This window comes from Mizuhopecten yessoensis, unplaced genomic scaffold, assembly GCF_002113885.1.
Source record: "Mizuhopecten yessoensis strain PY_sf001 unplaced genomic scaffold, ASM211388v2 scaffold9309, whole genome shotgun sequence".
Taxonomy (NCBI): Eukaryota; Metazoa; Mollusca; class Bivalvia; order Pectinida; family Pectinidae; genus Mizuhopecten; species Mizuhopecten yessoensis.
Genome location: NW_018407983.1, coordinates 764,596 through 779,206, shown reverse-complemented (window position 1 = coordinate 779,206; position 14,611 = coordinate 764,596). Strand labels below are relative to the sequence as shown.

General features: G+C 35.4%; 1 protein-coding gene across 1 annotated transcript; it reads right to left on the bottom strand.

The window, feature by feature from the left end:
• Positions 1-5,811: 5,811 nt before the first annotated feature.
• LOC110457761 (neuronal acetylcholine receptor subunit alpha-3-like) lies at positions 5,812-13,447 on the bottom strand. The gene is made up of 5 exons (XM_021509147.1): positions 13,408-13,447; positions 11,123-11,325; positions 9,190-9,302; positions 7,617-8,155; positions 5,812-6,278 (listed from the first exon to the last, which is right to left on the bottom strand). The coding sequence occupies exons 1-5, from the start codon at positions 13,445-13,447 to the stop codon at positions 5,812-5,814; spliced, it is 1,362 nt and encodes a 453-aa protein (XP_021364822.1).
• Positions 13,448-14,611: the final 1,164 nt, after the last annotated feature.

Sequence of the window (14,611 nt, the reverse complement as noted above, 5' to 3'; positions counted from 1 at the left end):
AAGCTGTTCTCTTGCTCAAACATAGAATTTGTGCTCAAGCCGGTTTTCTTTTTTCGGTTAAAACTTAATGAAAAAGTCTCACTTTGTCAATTATTTGAAACTGTTTCCAATGCTTACATTTGGCCTTTTGATCTTTTGACACGCTTTAAGCTAGTTACAAGAAATTTGGTTTGAGCACAGAATCCATGCTTGAGCATGAGAATAGTTTCATGAATACGGGCCCTGGTGTTTGGGAAAGTTAAACTAACATACGAGAGTCAATAACTCTGATGATGTAGATAAAACTACTAAAAATATTGGATTTTAAAAGTAACATATGATTGTTTCGATTTTGCTCTTGGCTGTCTGTACGTTTTCACTTTAATTATATATTTAACAACTCTGAAGAGTTATCACAAGTGCGACATCAAGTACAGTGTACACAATGTTAACGAAGTTCAGCAAATTCTACGTTAGTAGTAGATGATTATTCTTTGGTTAATATGTCTTTGCCGTTTTCTAGAATAATATCAAACATCGACTAAGATGTGACGTCATTGGCTTTTTGAGTTTGTTATTGACATGATGAATGTCACAAATCGATATACCCTTGTAGGTTCCTCCTAATCGGATACGGTATGGAGGCATTGGAAATACTTTTATTTATATGAATGCTTTTGACGTGAACATGGTCTTTATTTGATAACCGTCAAAACTCATTTAAAGATAAATGGAATTTAACAATTTCCCGTGAATATAAATTGATGCAAATGATTAGTTAACACGAATCCATATTCAGAAACAAATGTTCAAATTACAGGTATAATGAGTTTACATCAAGCTCCCTGCCAATCTGTTATTGTTTTCGTACTTTATAACAATTATATTATATAATCAACAAATACATCCATCAGCATTCAATGCTCATGGCCAAACGCCGATGTTGATTAATTATGCTGAAATCATATTGAGTTCCTAAGAATGGCACCTGCCCATAACCATTTCCCTAAAGTATATGAATAATGACTTTGTTTCAGAAGGACAGTACTTGGTTTATTATGCATGATTAAATACATATTCTGTTGACAACTAACAAGTTAGCACACAATTCATTTACATGGTGTTTGATGATAATTACGTCAATTCCCAGGGTATTAATAAATCAATGCACTAAACTGGTTTTTCTCCCATATTTTTTTTTATAATTTAGCAAATGGGTTTTGTTTAGGCTGAAACTTTGTCACGATTTTCTCAGGATCGATATCCTTGCTGGTTGTCATGTGCATACAAATAATTTGCATGTCTTTTTTGTGTTTTTTGTGTGTGTGTGTGTTTTTTTGTTTTTTTTATCTAATAATCAATTTTTGATCGAGAAAATATCACGAAATGCATTCAAATATAACGAATTTACGTCAAAAGCGTTTTATCTAAATCCCATTACGTCACAGACAGTAGTTCGAGACTGATTGTTATTTCCCTATATTCCTCATTGATTAGCTGTCAATGTTTAGCAAATCTATTTAAAGTAGGTTTTGACCATTTCTGGTGAATATAAGAAATTGTAAAGTATCTCCAGAAAGTCATAGGTCCACGTTTAGAGAATTTTGTGATCACATACCAGACAGACCTTTTCAAAATCTAGTGTCATATTTACAAAGGAAATTGTTGACTTTGTTTAGCTTTCTGTTTATCTACAAACAGGATTTTTAAACAGGTGCTTTCTTTCTTTGTATGGTCCCTGCAGGTAGGGCGTAAGAATTGTACCTGCTGCCCCCAATTGCATGATCGTAAGAGGCGACTAAATTTGGGACCTTATCTCTTCTCTCCTTTCTAAATAACTTTCTTCTTCCTAATGTCTCCCTTGACAATGCCTCACTTTTCGCCATTTGTTGAGCGTTCGCCCCTGTGAGGAAGGTTTTGGGTTCTGTCCCCTGGCCGAGACATACCAAAGTCTTTAAAAATGGTAGTTTCTACTCCTGCTTAACGCTCAGCAAATTAGGAGTGGGACGACTGGTTCGCCCGTTGTCAGTATAATGTGACCGGGTGTGGCGTCCTGCTGGGTGCTGGGTGTCTTCGGCATTATGTGTCAGTGAGGTAGCACTATAAAGTCGTCATCAGTTCCGCGCTATCACAAGGAGACAAACACGAACATATCGCAGCCTCCCAAAATACACACACATACCCTACACGCATGCATCTTGCACACAGGGGAGGCCGTTCTTAAATGACCTTAGCTGGTAATAGGACGTTAAACAAAATCAAACAAACAAATTGCAACAACTTTAATAAGATTCATCTTTTTGGAAATATTTGATATCAAATTGTACTTAATGCACAAATAATGAACGTTAAACGCGTCGCAAAGTTTCAAACCGACTGGTCTCCAACTGAAACAACTTTTATATACTTATAGTTATAACTGTTGTTGACCCATCGACAACTCCTAAGCACTTTCCATCCAAGGGAAACAGGATATCTAATACAAAATGGGAGGAAAAGAAAAATAGAATGTTCGTGCTGGACATTAGTTAAAAGGTGGAATGTGCTTTACCCTCTGATGTATATCGTAAAAGGTTCATATCGATCGGTACATTCATATCGATCGGTACATCCTTTAATTGGAACACACGGCGTAATTAGTCTCGGTGGCCACCAACGGGGCGGGTAAACAATACGAACGGGAAATACACAACAACAACAATCGAAACCATAATGAAGAGAACTACAGGTGACGCCAAAACAGCAGATAGCAAAATATCAACTCACAACATAAGTGGTTCTAGCTCTGGTGCTGGTCAATGGAAAGGAGTCTAAACACTCGAACTGACAGTGTAAAATATACAGCTCAACATTAGCCTTACATCAAACTACCATGAAACATTCACATTCAGTTTAACGGCAGAAACAGTATTTTGTATATAAAAATAATAATAAAAAGGCGTAAAGTGGGTAAAAGGATCAGAATCAAAGAGCCACCCAGGATAATAGGATAATAGGATAAACCATATATCCCAAGCGTTCAAGGCGGATAAATTTCTAGAGAATTCCGAATGGCCGCTTCCTGCTATTTAGCTGAACGCAAGTGACAATGTCTGTGAACTTAACAGTTTTTGTGTGCATGGTACAATTGTATATATTTATTTCCCAGGTTATGCATGTACACACAGGGTCAAAATATCATTCATCCTTATTAACACTTTTTGTTATTGATTTGTTAGTTTTTACATTTGTTCTATTTTCAGAAGACAAACGTATACATGACATCGCATCAATACTATACTTATACCTGTTGTAGTCACTTAAGAAAAACTCGTTAAGTTGGCATGTAGAAAATAGTTAGCAATTAAACACATATAAATTGTATATTATTAAATTGAGATATAATTGTTGATTGCTCATCACTTTCACTCTTATATGACGAGGGTATCATTGCGACATTAAGTTGTTTTCACATCAGCATATTTGCATTTTACGTCCATATGGGCACCAGCATATTTCAAACTTCAAACTGTAAGTTACACCCTTGTACACAATATATATAGTTCATTAATCGTGCTATGATTTACAAATAATTGGTACCTTTTTGACATGTTTTCACAAAGTTCATTGGCCATATATCATATACCTGACTTCTAACAGACAGAGAACCTATCATGATGTCACTTTAATTCGACAGTGTTAACTATTTTTGAATGGTTAGTAAAACAGTTTCGTTTCATGAACTTTAATATGAAAATGTATGAAACCTTTTCATGATGCAAACGTCCACGATACTAGACGGGGACATGCTTACCTCAAACGTGTGCACATCTTTTGATCGCGTCACATCCATGTGACGATTTTGGCATGGTCATGTACGAATGTTTTTAAATGCCGTGTCTTGTATTTGATGCTAGCAGTTGTATTTTATGACCGGAAGAAATGCCTTCCGAACAAAACAGAACCAGCTTTACATGTCATATTTTGAGTTCGAATTATGGTTTTCTTGTCGATGTACTCTTTTTTTTTACGATTATATTTTTTAAGAGAAAGTACCAAGAACTCGTGGAAAGAACGGAGCAATATATCAGAGAAAATTCAACATGATCAAAAATAGGACCTTTTCAGCTTTTTAGAATATTTGAAAAGTAAATCAACAGTGTTCTTTATTCTGTTAATTTCAGATTAATAAAATTGATTTTTGTGAGTTTTGTCGATTTGTTATTCTTTTTACATTGATTCGAAACATAATGTGCTCAATAATGCATGCGATGCAACAATTTTGTCGCAACACGATTTCTCACCCCAGCACGATTTCTCACCCTGATGAGACACATGTGCCGTAACACACGTGTCATTGTTGACAGATAATAGTAGAATTTTCGATTTATATTTAGATGCAATATTAAGTGCATTTGTTATGAAAATTTTAGTTATATCTTTCGTACAAATATAAGCGTTAGAGAAAATCAATCAGAAAAATATTTTGTGTTGATGAATTAAGGTTATGTCGAAAAATAGGTTACGTGAAGATATAGTCCCAATTTATTTTCCAACCGGAAGAGGATAAATGTAAACCCACCTAAGCTCAGTAGGTTGAACAATGTTGATGATGATATGAATTTATTTTTACTGATGTTTTGACTTGTAAGTAGTATCACGCAAATACTTTGAATGGCGTGTTGGTAGTGTTCAGCTTATCCATGTTCTTATTACAGCTTCCTTTGTGAATGCAAATCATTGCTCATATAATGCCACAATCGGTTCAAAATCTGATCGCACAAACAAACCACTAAGCACATGTATGCGTCTCTTGAATAGGTTTTACTTGCGTATGTCGTTAGGATTGCAAAACATTTAAGAATTCCTATCTATCTGCCGGTGTAAAATACCTCAAGTATAATTTCGTGATCCACTTAATCAAGAGGCAAAAAAGATAAAATAAAACATTAAGCCAACTCCCTTAAAATTAAATTAATAAAATAATCATAAAAGCCTAATTAGTTTTGGACTTACGTAGCCACCGTTCTTCCTTGACAAATGGAGGCATAAGTCTTTAATGAAACACACAACATATTTTATTACCCAATAGTCTATATAAATTATAATTAGTCATATTTGACTGTTTCTGGCTTTTTGTCCAATTTCGGCTGTAGGGGTGAAACAGTAAAAACTGTTTTCCCGGTCAGAGCGAACTGTTACCCGGCGCGAATTCGATGCGCAGAAATCCCCCCTCGAGAGCCCCCTTCAAGCGTTTCGGTGACCGCGACTCAGTGTTGAAGCAATGGCAACATTGCATGCAGCAGTGATACTAATATTTATTTGGAAATAAAACAATTGTTTCATGGCTATCTGGGGAACAGTCAAAACTATCATCCCTCGGTAGAGGGAAGCCCTGTGGAACTGTTTGCCCTTGGCCTAGGGGCCTCGGGCAAACAGTTCCCCAGGGCTTCCCCCTACCGGGGGATGTTAGTTTTGACTGTTCCCCAAATAGCCATGAAACAATTGTATAGTGTCAACAAGAACAAGAACCGATAATGCCTCCATGATGACCACGAAATCAGGTTCTTTGTGATCTGAGGCTCCAGTCGACAGGTCCAGACGCATGGAATGAAATTGCCACATTTGATTGACAACACTGATCACATGGAAAACGTTAAAACTGTTGATAAGGATTAATTGGGCTTTAAAATATCCTTGCTAGTAATCACTTATTGATCCAAATTGACCTTTAAGTTCAGCCCATTCCGTAAATGGAAGGCAAATCATGCGTAAACTGCTCAACTGAAAAATGATTGAGGATGTAGATTTGATTCCTAGAGTCAAACAAAGATAATTAAATTACACGAATCGTCAAACAGAGGCACTTCCCTCCGCTTTGATTTTCATATACTCTGCGACCATTACACTGAAGAATGCAGTGGAAATGACCAGGATCACACCAATGAAAACGATAAAGAAAAAGCTGTCCAAGACCTTCGCTAGATGTATCCATGTGAGTACTTCTTTGTCATGTTCACACACGCATCCTTCATTCTCCTCAACCGTTTTCTTTTCTGATATCCTCTTTGTCAGATGTTCTAGTCCAACTACGTTGATAATGAGGTTTTTCTCCGGGGACACGCGCCTGTTCTTTTTACAGTTGCATAGAAACCTACAACATCCGCCCGAACACGTGAGCCTCATAAGACATATGGTGAAGGAGCGGGCAAAAGCTGGAATTGGTTGTCCCTCTGCCTCTCGGTAATGCATATTTAACACAAGGATCGTACAAAGCACTGCCAGTGTCCCAAGACTCATTGTTATAGACAGGTAGATTGCTGAAAAAAAAGAAACATAGCGTTCATAAGTGTTTTTATACATTTAGCGGGGTATTCATAAACTAAAATGAGATTTGGTTTGGTTTGGTTTAGAATTGTTTAACGTCCTATCAACAGCTATGGTCATTTAAGGACGGACTCCCCTATGTGCAAGATGCATGCATGTAGTGTATGCGTGTGTGTTTTGGGTGTTCGTGTTTGTCTCCTTGTGATAGCGCGGAACTTATGCCGACTTTATAGTGCTACCTCACTGCAATGGTATGTCTCGGCCAGGGGACAAAACCCAAAGCCTCCTCACAGGGGCGAACGCTCAACTAAAGGCCAGAAGTGAGGCATTATCAAGGGAGACATTAGGAAGAAGAAAGTTGTTTAGAAAGAAGAGAAAAGATAGATCTCAAATTTAGTCGCATCTTACGATCATGCAATGGGGTAGCAGGTACAATTCTTAAGCCCTATCTGCAGGGACACTACTGAAATGAGAAATAAATATTTCTTCATTTAAGAAACATATAGCGTTCACCTTTCCTTTGTGACATAATTAATCGCTGTACAAACCGCTGTTTACGCCATGTAGTTATCAAAATTTGCTATCACCTGAAAACAATTATTTGAGGAATCTCATGCATAGATTGATCTTCTTACACAATGCAATTTAATTGAATTGGATACGGTTGCCATTGAAAAAGCTGGATATAAAACAAAAACACCGAAAAGAACGTCGCAGCTTCTTCTTCGTATCATCAGAATGTTCTAGATTTCATAACGCGACGTCGTTGTTGTCCCAATGTGACGTTGAACATACGAAGTGGATTTAAGATTATTAAAATCTCCCACCCTTTGAGGAAGAGATAAGGTAATCTCAACCCGAGGGGAAGATTCTTACGTCGCCAAGCACGAGGCTTATGGGGATGAATGTTTTTTTCCCTTAACATGTATACCCATTGTTTATGATAAACATAATATATTGTTACAGGTCTAATGCATAGTCGACGTGACATCATGGAATTGTTACAAATAGGGGAATCCACCGTCTCAACTCTAGGGTGAGACAAGGATATCTCACACAAGTAAAAGTGTGGATACACCTGTCAAGTGTAACAGAAAGAAATTACTTCTTTCCTGTTATCGACGGTTCTGTCACATACGTACAGGAAATTAGAATACTTCTTGTTCGCTGACAACAATGAATAACCAACCTGCTATTGGGCGATACGTATCTGCATCGTCCACTTAAGTTATATCAAAGTCTATCGTACCGGATTTTATTGTATTATCTCATACACAAGTTTAGAATAAATGCATATGGAACCTAACACGAACACCTACTACATTACTTACAGAGGTATGAGACGGTGACTGAAGTGCTTGGAATGTTTTCGGATATCAGGGTCAGGTACACGGTATATGCCAGGAGAACGGTCAACGAAAATCCAATCTTCTCGCCGGAGTCTGCTGGAAGTTTAAATACCATTGCACTCAGGAACGCCATTAGCACTACCGGAAATAACGTGTTGAGAATGTGGAACAATGGTCGCCGTCTGAGATTGATGGTGAATTTCAGATTTGAGTAAGTTGTTCCACCTCTAGACTTAAGCGCTTCCGTCTTGTCACCCGAACAGCTTATCATCTCCCATTCCCCATTCTTCGTATAGAAATCTGTGACCACCTCTCTAGGGGACATCCGTAGTGAAACCTCGTAATTAGTGTATGCCCACGATGAAAGTGAGATAACACACGACTGCATGTCCATCGGATAGTACGTGATGTCGGACTCACAGGCAACAACGTATACATCAGCCGGTCTCCAGTAAACGAGTCCTCTCTTTAGAATCCGCATTGGTATATCGTTGTTGCTGATTACCGAAAGGTCGGTTATTCTGAAAAGTTATCAGAAAGAAAGCATTACAACAGAAAGGATACACATACAGACACTTTTTAATGTTCCCTTTATTTTGTTTAAATAATTTATGCTGATGAAGCACATCGCATACTAATATATAGGTTTTATATGGTAAGAAATACCTGCCTAAAAATCATATTTCACGAAACGTTTTATAATGTTTAAATTATGATCAAACATAATTATATAAGGATAGTTTCTTTCGTTACAAAGGCGATAAAACAATGCATTTTGGAAGGGTAAGTCCAACCGTTCTGATAACAAGCCTCCAAAACATTAGAGTGTATAGGTCATCAACTACCTATTCTTGATACCTGGAAAATGTCGTAGCAAAAAAGAAGGCTCAGTGTGACCGCCTTGTGGATGAGACGTGAAGACTAGTTTGATCAAATGAATCTGTCGGTCGCGTAATGTTGAAGTTGACTGGCTTTGAAGTCGGGTGTCGCTCCTCTAACTTTCAAAGGACAGGTAACAGCCTTAGCGATTGGCCAAGTTTGTTTTTACCGGAGACCAATCAAATAGTTAGTCGTGTGCCTTCCATTTTGCTATGACATATTCAAGGGGTGCAGAGACCGAAAGTGAGAATAACCCCTGGAGTATCGAGAATGCCAACTACCTAAACAAATCACTAAAAAGAATGTAAGGAATCACCTGGTCAAACCTTATTTTGCTAATGCAGAAAGTCAAACAAATGAAATATTTATGGTACAACATGACCAGTTCGTCCATTAAGGTATCGTCAGTGGTACTTAGCTCAAAACAATGAAACCATGTCAGAAGCGGTCTAAAATATAATTAGAAATACAGCAACAGACGGAAGATGTCTATACAAACCTTATTATACGTTACAAGTTTACAACTATAGAAATGTGGGAGAGTAACCGCAATATAAACAAACGGACTGAAAATGCCAAAGTTATGATGTCCCCCGAAAATTTACCAAATAATTACTCATATGTGTTTTTGTTTTGTTATATTATATATCTTTTTCAATAGTAGTTTGATTCTTACGAGTTATCGACAACCAGTGTCGGCCGCCAGAGTTCTTGTTGTGTGGCAAACAGGTTTCGGACGTTTGTGAAGTCGGTCATGCTGGACCAGTCAAGACGGTCGTCCCTCCAAATCTGCAAATACCATATGGTTATATTCCTTATTTACATCATTTTAATAGTCCATTAATGCAAAGGTAATAACTTTACCTGACCATCAAGAAATAAAACACTCGACTATATTACTTGAGGTATATAGACTATAGTAATTGAAATGTTGAAATCTATGATACTCTAATTATTATTTTCTGTGAATATGTATTAATTGGTTCTAGTATTCTCCTATTCATTTAATTATATATTTCATCTTCTCTATATTACTCTCTTCCCTCTCTATATATATATGAACGTATACAATGTGTGCATTTTCTTCTGGAAAGGTCTTTGATAGACAATGCTTGTGCCTAATCCAATTGTGTCTTAAATGCAATAAAATTAATTTAAAATGAAAAAAAAAGAATTAAAATAAGAGTATAGTTTCAAAATGTTTTTTTTCACATCTAATTCTTTATCTAATCAGGTATATTCTCTGAACAAAAACACAATTGTAGTATGTTAAGATGATATTGATACATATATACATCTACATGTAACACCATTACATTCTGTAAAAAAAACCGTAATATCAACTTACCAAATTGAAATATCCTGATAAGGAAAGTGTCTGATCTTTAATGTTCTGAAATGAAAACATGATTTTGTTTTACTTGACATATCTTCATCGATATTAAAACAGTCACAGTCTCTAAAAGTCACAACCCCCCCTAACGCTCAATTATGCAAAACATCCTCCAATTTGGCAATATTGAATTAACTAAAACTTTGAGGTTGTTTGGGACAGAGAAGTTTTTATTAGGCGCATGTTTATGTGATCGAAAACTGAAAAATAAGAAAGCTAATAAAGATGTCATAAGACACCATTTCTCTCCTTTCTGCTTCTTTATTTTCTCCTCCTTTTTTCTTTATCTCCTTCTTTTCTTTCTGCTTAGAAGAACAACAATACATACACTTGAATTCGGTTAAAACGTTCACTTCAATATAACTTTTTTATGTTTGTTTTTGCTTTAGTATCATATACTAAGGTGATTTTCCTTTGTTAGTGTTGTTGATTTTTTAGAATACAATATCAATATCAATTAGGTAAATAATGGCAAAGTATGAATTGCGAAAGAGTGAGCGTGCTGATTAGAATACAGAGTGAATGTTAAAAATGTAATTTACTGTTACCAACATTCTGAAAAATATTTTTTTTAACAAAAAAATAAAATAAAATAAAATGCAGAAGCCAATTAAAATTATTGTTAACTTGGATGGCTGCCATTATCGATTCTCAATTACAATTAAACTGTATATTCCCTGATTAATTTTGTTGAAGGCCATGAGATCTTTAATTTTCTGATAATGTCTTAACTGTACCTGTTAGAGGAGCGTTTTTGTTTAGTTACTTTTAATTGTTCTTTTCTTTATTTTTTTCTTTCTTTCTGCGTTCTTTATGTCTTTACTTTTTCGTGTATATTCTTATTCCTTGGTTATGATTTATATCTATTCTAATATCTATTGAAGTCTCCATAATAAGACGATATAAAGACGGGTATCAATAAGTATTTATACATGTTTTTTACTATGAGTAAATTTAATTCGACGTGGCCTTTCGAGGTATTATGTATTCATGTTGCGTTTCTTCGTGAGGACTTCATAACTTTTAAAAGTAAATATCGCCGTATCTAGAAACCTCGTTTTCTTTCTTTTAGAACTATTCAGTGAGAGAGTAATGATTATCAGAGAAAGGCGATATCTAATTGGAAAAATAAGTTAACATTCCTCTTCATTTTAAGGCTTTTAATGTCAATTGATTATCTTGTACGAATAAGTAATTTAAAGTGTGCACCACGTACCATATCGTTGACTGTGAGAAGAGTTAACCACAGTGTAACATCGACTTTCTCTGTTGGCCGCTGGAGTCTTGAGTAGTTTGTAAACAGTAGTTCCCTTAGGGCTGCCTCTAAGTCACGTGAATACAATGCTGGACTCTTAATACTTTTAGCGCCTCCTCTTTGTGCAGCAATTAGGGTGGCGGTACATAGGAAAAGTAGAAAACCTGGAAAGGGTATTAATTGATTGTCATCCAATAAAACGACATTTGTTTTACGTTCATATGAACAAAAATATCAGAGAATTTTTGTTTTGTGTCATCAATGATCATAAAGGCGAAAAGAGCAGATCAACTCCTAATTCCCGAACCAATCAATTCCCTGGTTTGTTCGACGTACCAAAAGAAACCATTACACAAAATATAATATAATATCGTTTTGGTGTGCATAAAGAATATAATCATTTATTATATTGAGATAACAGTTTAAATCGCGGAAGGGTCATTAGTAAACGTTGTTTTTTTTTCAAATAAATTCACACGATTTTATAACATTAATCTATGAATTGAATCTGTTACAGTGTATCTAATTTTTTAGCTGATGTCTTTCTGATACCATATTGCAGTTGTTGCACCCGGAATATTTATACTCGTTTAGTTTTGTTTGATGTTTCATTGTAAACATACATAAAGATTTATACATTTGATCATCATGTTCTTCCTAACATGTAACAGTTATATGGATGTACATGTAAAGATCTGACTTCTGAAAATGCCTATCACAAACTGTTTACGTGCGTACTTTAGCGCATTGTTTAAACCTAGCAGATTCGCTCATTGGTGAATTGGAGAATCCACAACACATGAAATAGACAACAATATGCAGAAGTTTTTATCGTGTAATAATAAATTATCGCAATATTCAAGCGCGAAACGTACTAAAGTAAAACTAACGCTAACATATGTGTGCTTACATTATCAAATAAGATCCATTATGAATCGATCATCTAAGCAAATGTTTGCTATTATCAACAAAATTATTCTGAATTCTGTATTGATTGACATTTAATTACGAGCTGGTGCCTATCAGAAAAGGTTATCGGATAATCTTGACAGATAGACAAACATATACAAAAATGTTCAAATGACCTTTGTTTATGGTAACTATTAAGCGAATATCGAATTCAAATATAGTGCAAAGGGAAGCTAAAGAATCAATGTCAATTATAGTTTGTTTTGATGTTACCGTGTAAAAACGTGTTAAGTCAACAATGCATTGATATTTCCCTTGACAAAGCAGAATGTCATTGGAAACAGTATTCAATCAATATATACAATTACAGTGACATTTCATTCTCATGATTGGTAAAACTGTACTATTGATTTTATACATAGTCCTCATCGTTCATAACAAGCTTCGCTGATAATACATGTATAACTTTGCAGTGATAGCCGGAATATGTACATAATGAACTGTTTAGAAAGATAGAACATGATATTAGGGATAAAAAAGTAACTGATGGAGTTTTACCCGGTTGGATACTTTTACTTATACGTTTATATTTGAACATTTGCAAGGAAACCATTGTTATTTTATTTTTGTAACTTTTTCCTTTGTTTTTCAACAAAAACTCCCTACGAATAAAAATGCAATAACAGCATAATTGTATGTTTCATCGGAATGAAATATGATCACATCCAAAAGCATGAAAGAAAATTAGCCCGAGAACAACTTTATCTGATCAAGACGTCACATACAAACGGTTATGCAGATTTTGTTAGTAATTACAAAAACGTTACTGGTACATGTGCCTATAGTATGTGTTGTTGGGGTGGTCGGATGGCGCAGGTTGGTCAGATGACGCAGATGATTGCACACTTGTCTTTTACCAAAACGGCCGGGGTTCGATTCACCGATCGGACGTGAAAAGATATTAGGTCACTTGCCTGACCACATGGGTTTCTCCGGGTACTCCGGTTTCCTCCCACATTAAGAACACCGCGCGCTAACATCCGAGGCAACAAGAGTGATTAATATAAGTTGTAAAATCATAATTGTTGTTATGTGTTATGTGTTATTGTGTTCTCTACAGCAATACAGTGGAACTAAACAAAAGTGTTGTGTTCCTATAACGATTTCATATTTAGGAAACAATAATTATTTTTATGACGAATTGATACCATAAGAAAAACTGGAAGCGCAATCGACATAAGTTTTTTTATCGTGAATTTAAGTTTAAGGTTTCGTTACATTGCGATAAACGACACAGTTTAAAAAGCAGAGAAACAAAAGAAAGGATATTAACTCACCCCACTGTAATGCTCGTGGTGCTTCCTTTGCATTAACCATATCGTCAATTAGATAATACTCCTACCATAGTCAGGAACAAAAATGAGTATGTCTTGATGGGTATATTTCAATTTCAGCTATGCCAATTATAAAAAAAAATAATCCTGCTTTTAATGTTATGTTGATCAATATGTCGGAGACCAATTCAAAGTTCTTGTAAATACTAGCGTACCCCTATGGCTATTGATTTATGGATCGCTTGCCATATGAAAGAAGATGTGTTAGCTTAATTTCACGTCAATTTTACATTTTAAAATTAAAATTTAAAACATTAATACACCTTAGAACAATGCTGCAACGTAGTCAATTGGGATAAACATAAGTGAAAACATTGATTAACAGCATTTATGTTCTTCGTAGACATATTCAATGGGGACCAATGAGAAATTCTACAATATGATATCACTATTTTATTTTTTGATTAAAAGTATTAAATATTGATGTAAACATACACTATTAAAAACAGGTTAATGTTCTAAGTAGTTAAAACCATATTATTACATGCGACTTTCAAGAGTAGTCGAAGATTAATGGTATGACGTCGACAACGGTGAGTTAATGGCAGAGTTAAGCATGGGTTCTCTCTGTTTGATGGTAGCTTTAAGTTTTATGGAAGTTGTTTCTTGTTTTGATGTATGTTAACGGATAAACAGCATATCTCTCACTGCGTTTGTAAACACTATAAATTCCCACCATGACAGCTGTATCTTGTGTTAATGGACGGGTATACTTTTAGATGCAAACTTTAACCTTTCTTCAACGTGTACAGTCAATTTATTCAATCATAGCCACATTAGTCACCTTTTTTGTACGCCAATTATGCCAGATATGGCAAGAATATTTGCAGCCATATATGAGGTCTGGTTAATCCTATTAACCTAGTGCAGTGTGCTTACTCATCGTAACAAGTTTCTTTCGTTGGTGTTATTTTATGGAAAATTCAAACCTGCATGGATAATTGGCAATATTAATAAGGTTTTGTATCATTTTATAACATGTTACTGAAAATCTGTAGAAAGTAGGAGACATTTTAACACTTTGCCTTCTCCCATTTCATTTTCAAAAGATCATTTTTTTGTTGTTTTCTTCATCAAATCACTGTTGTTACTAAGTCATGGTATGGGGTGCTGCCAGTAGTACTATTCCGTCTTTGCGTATTGTAGA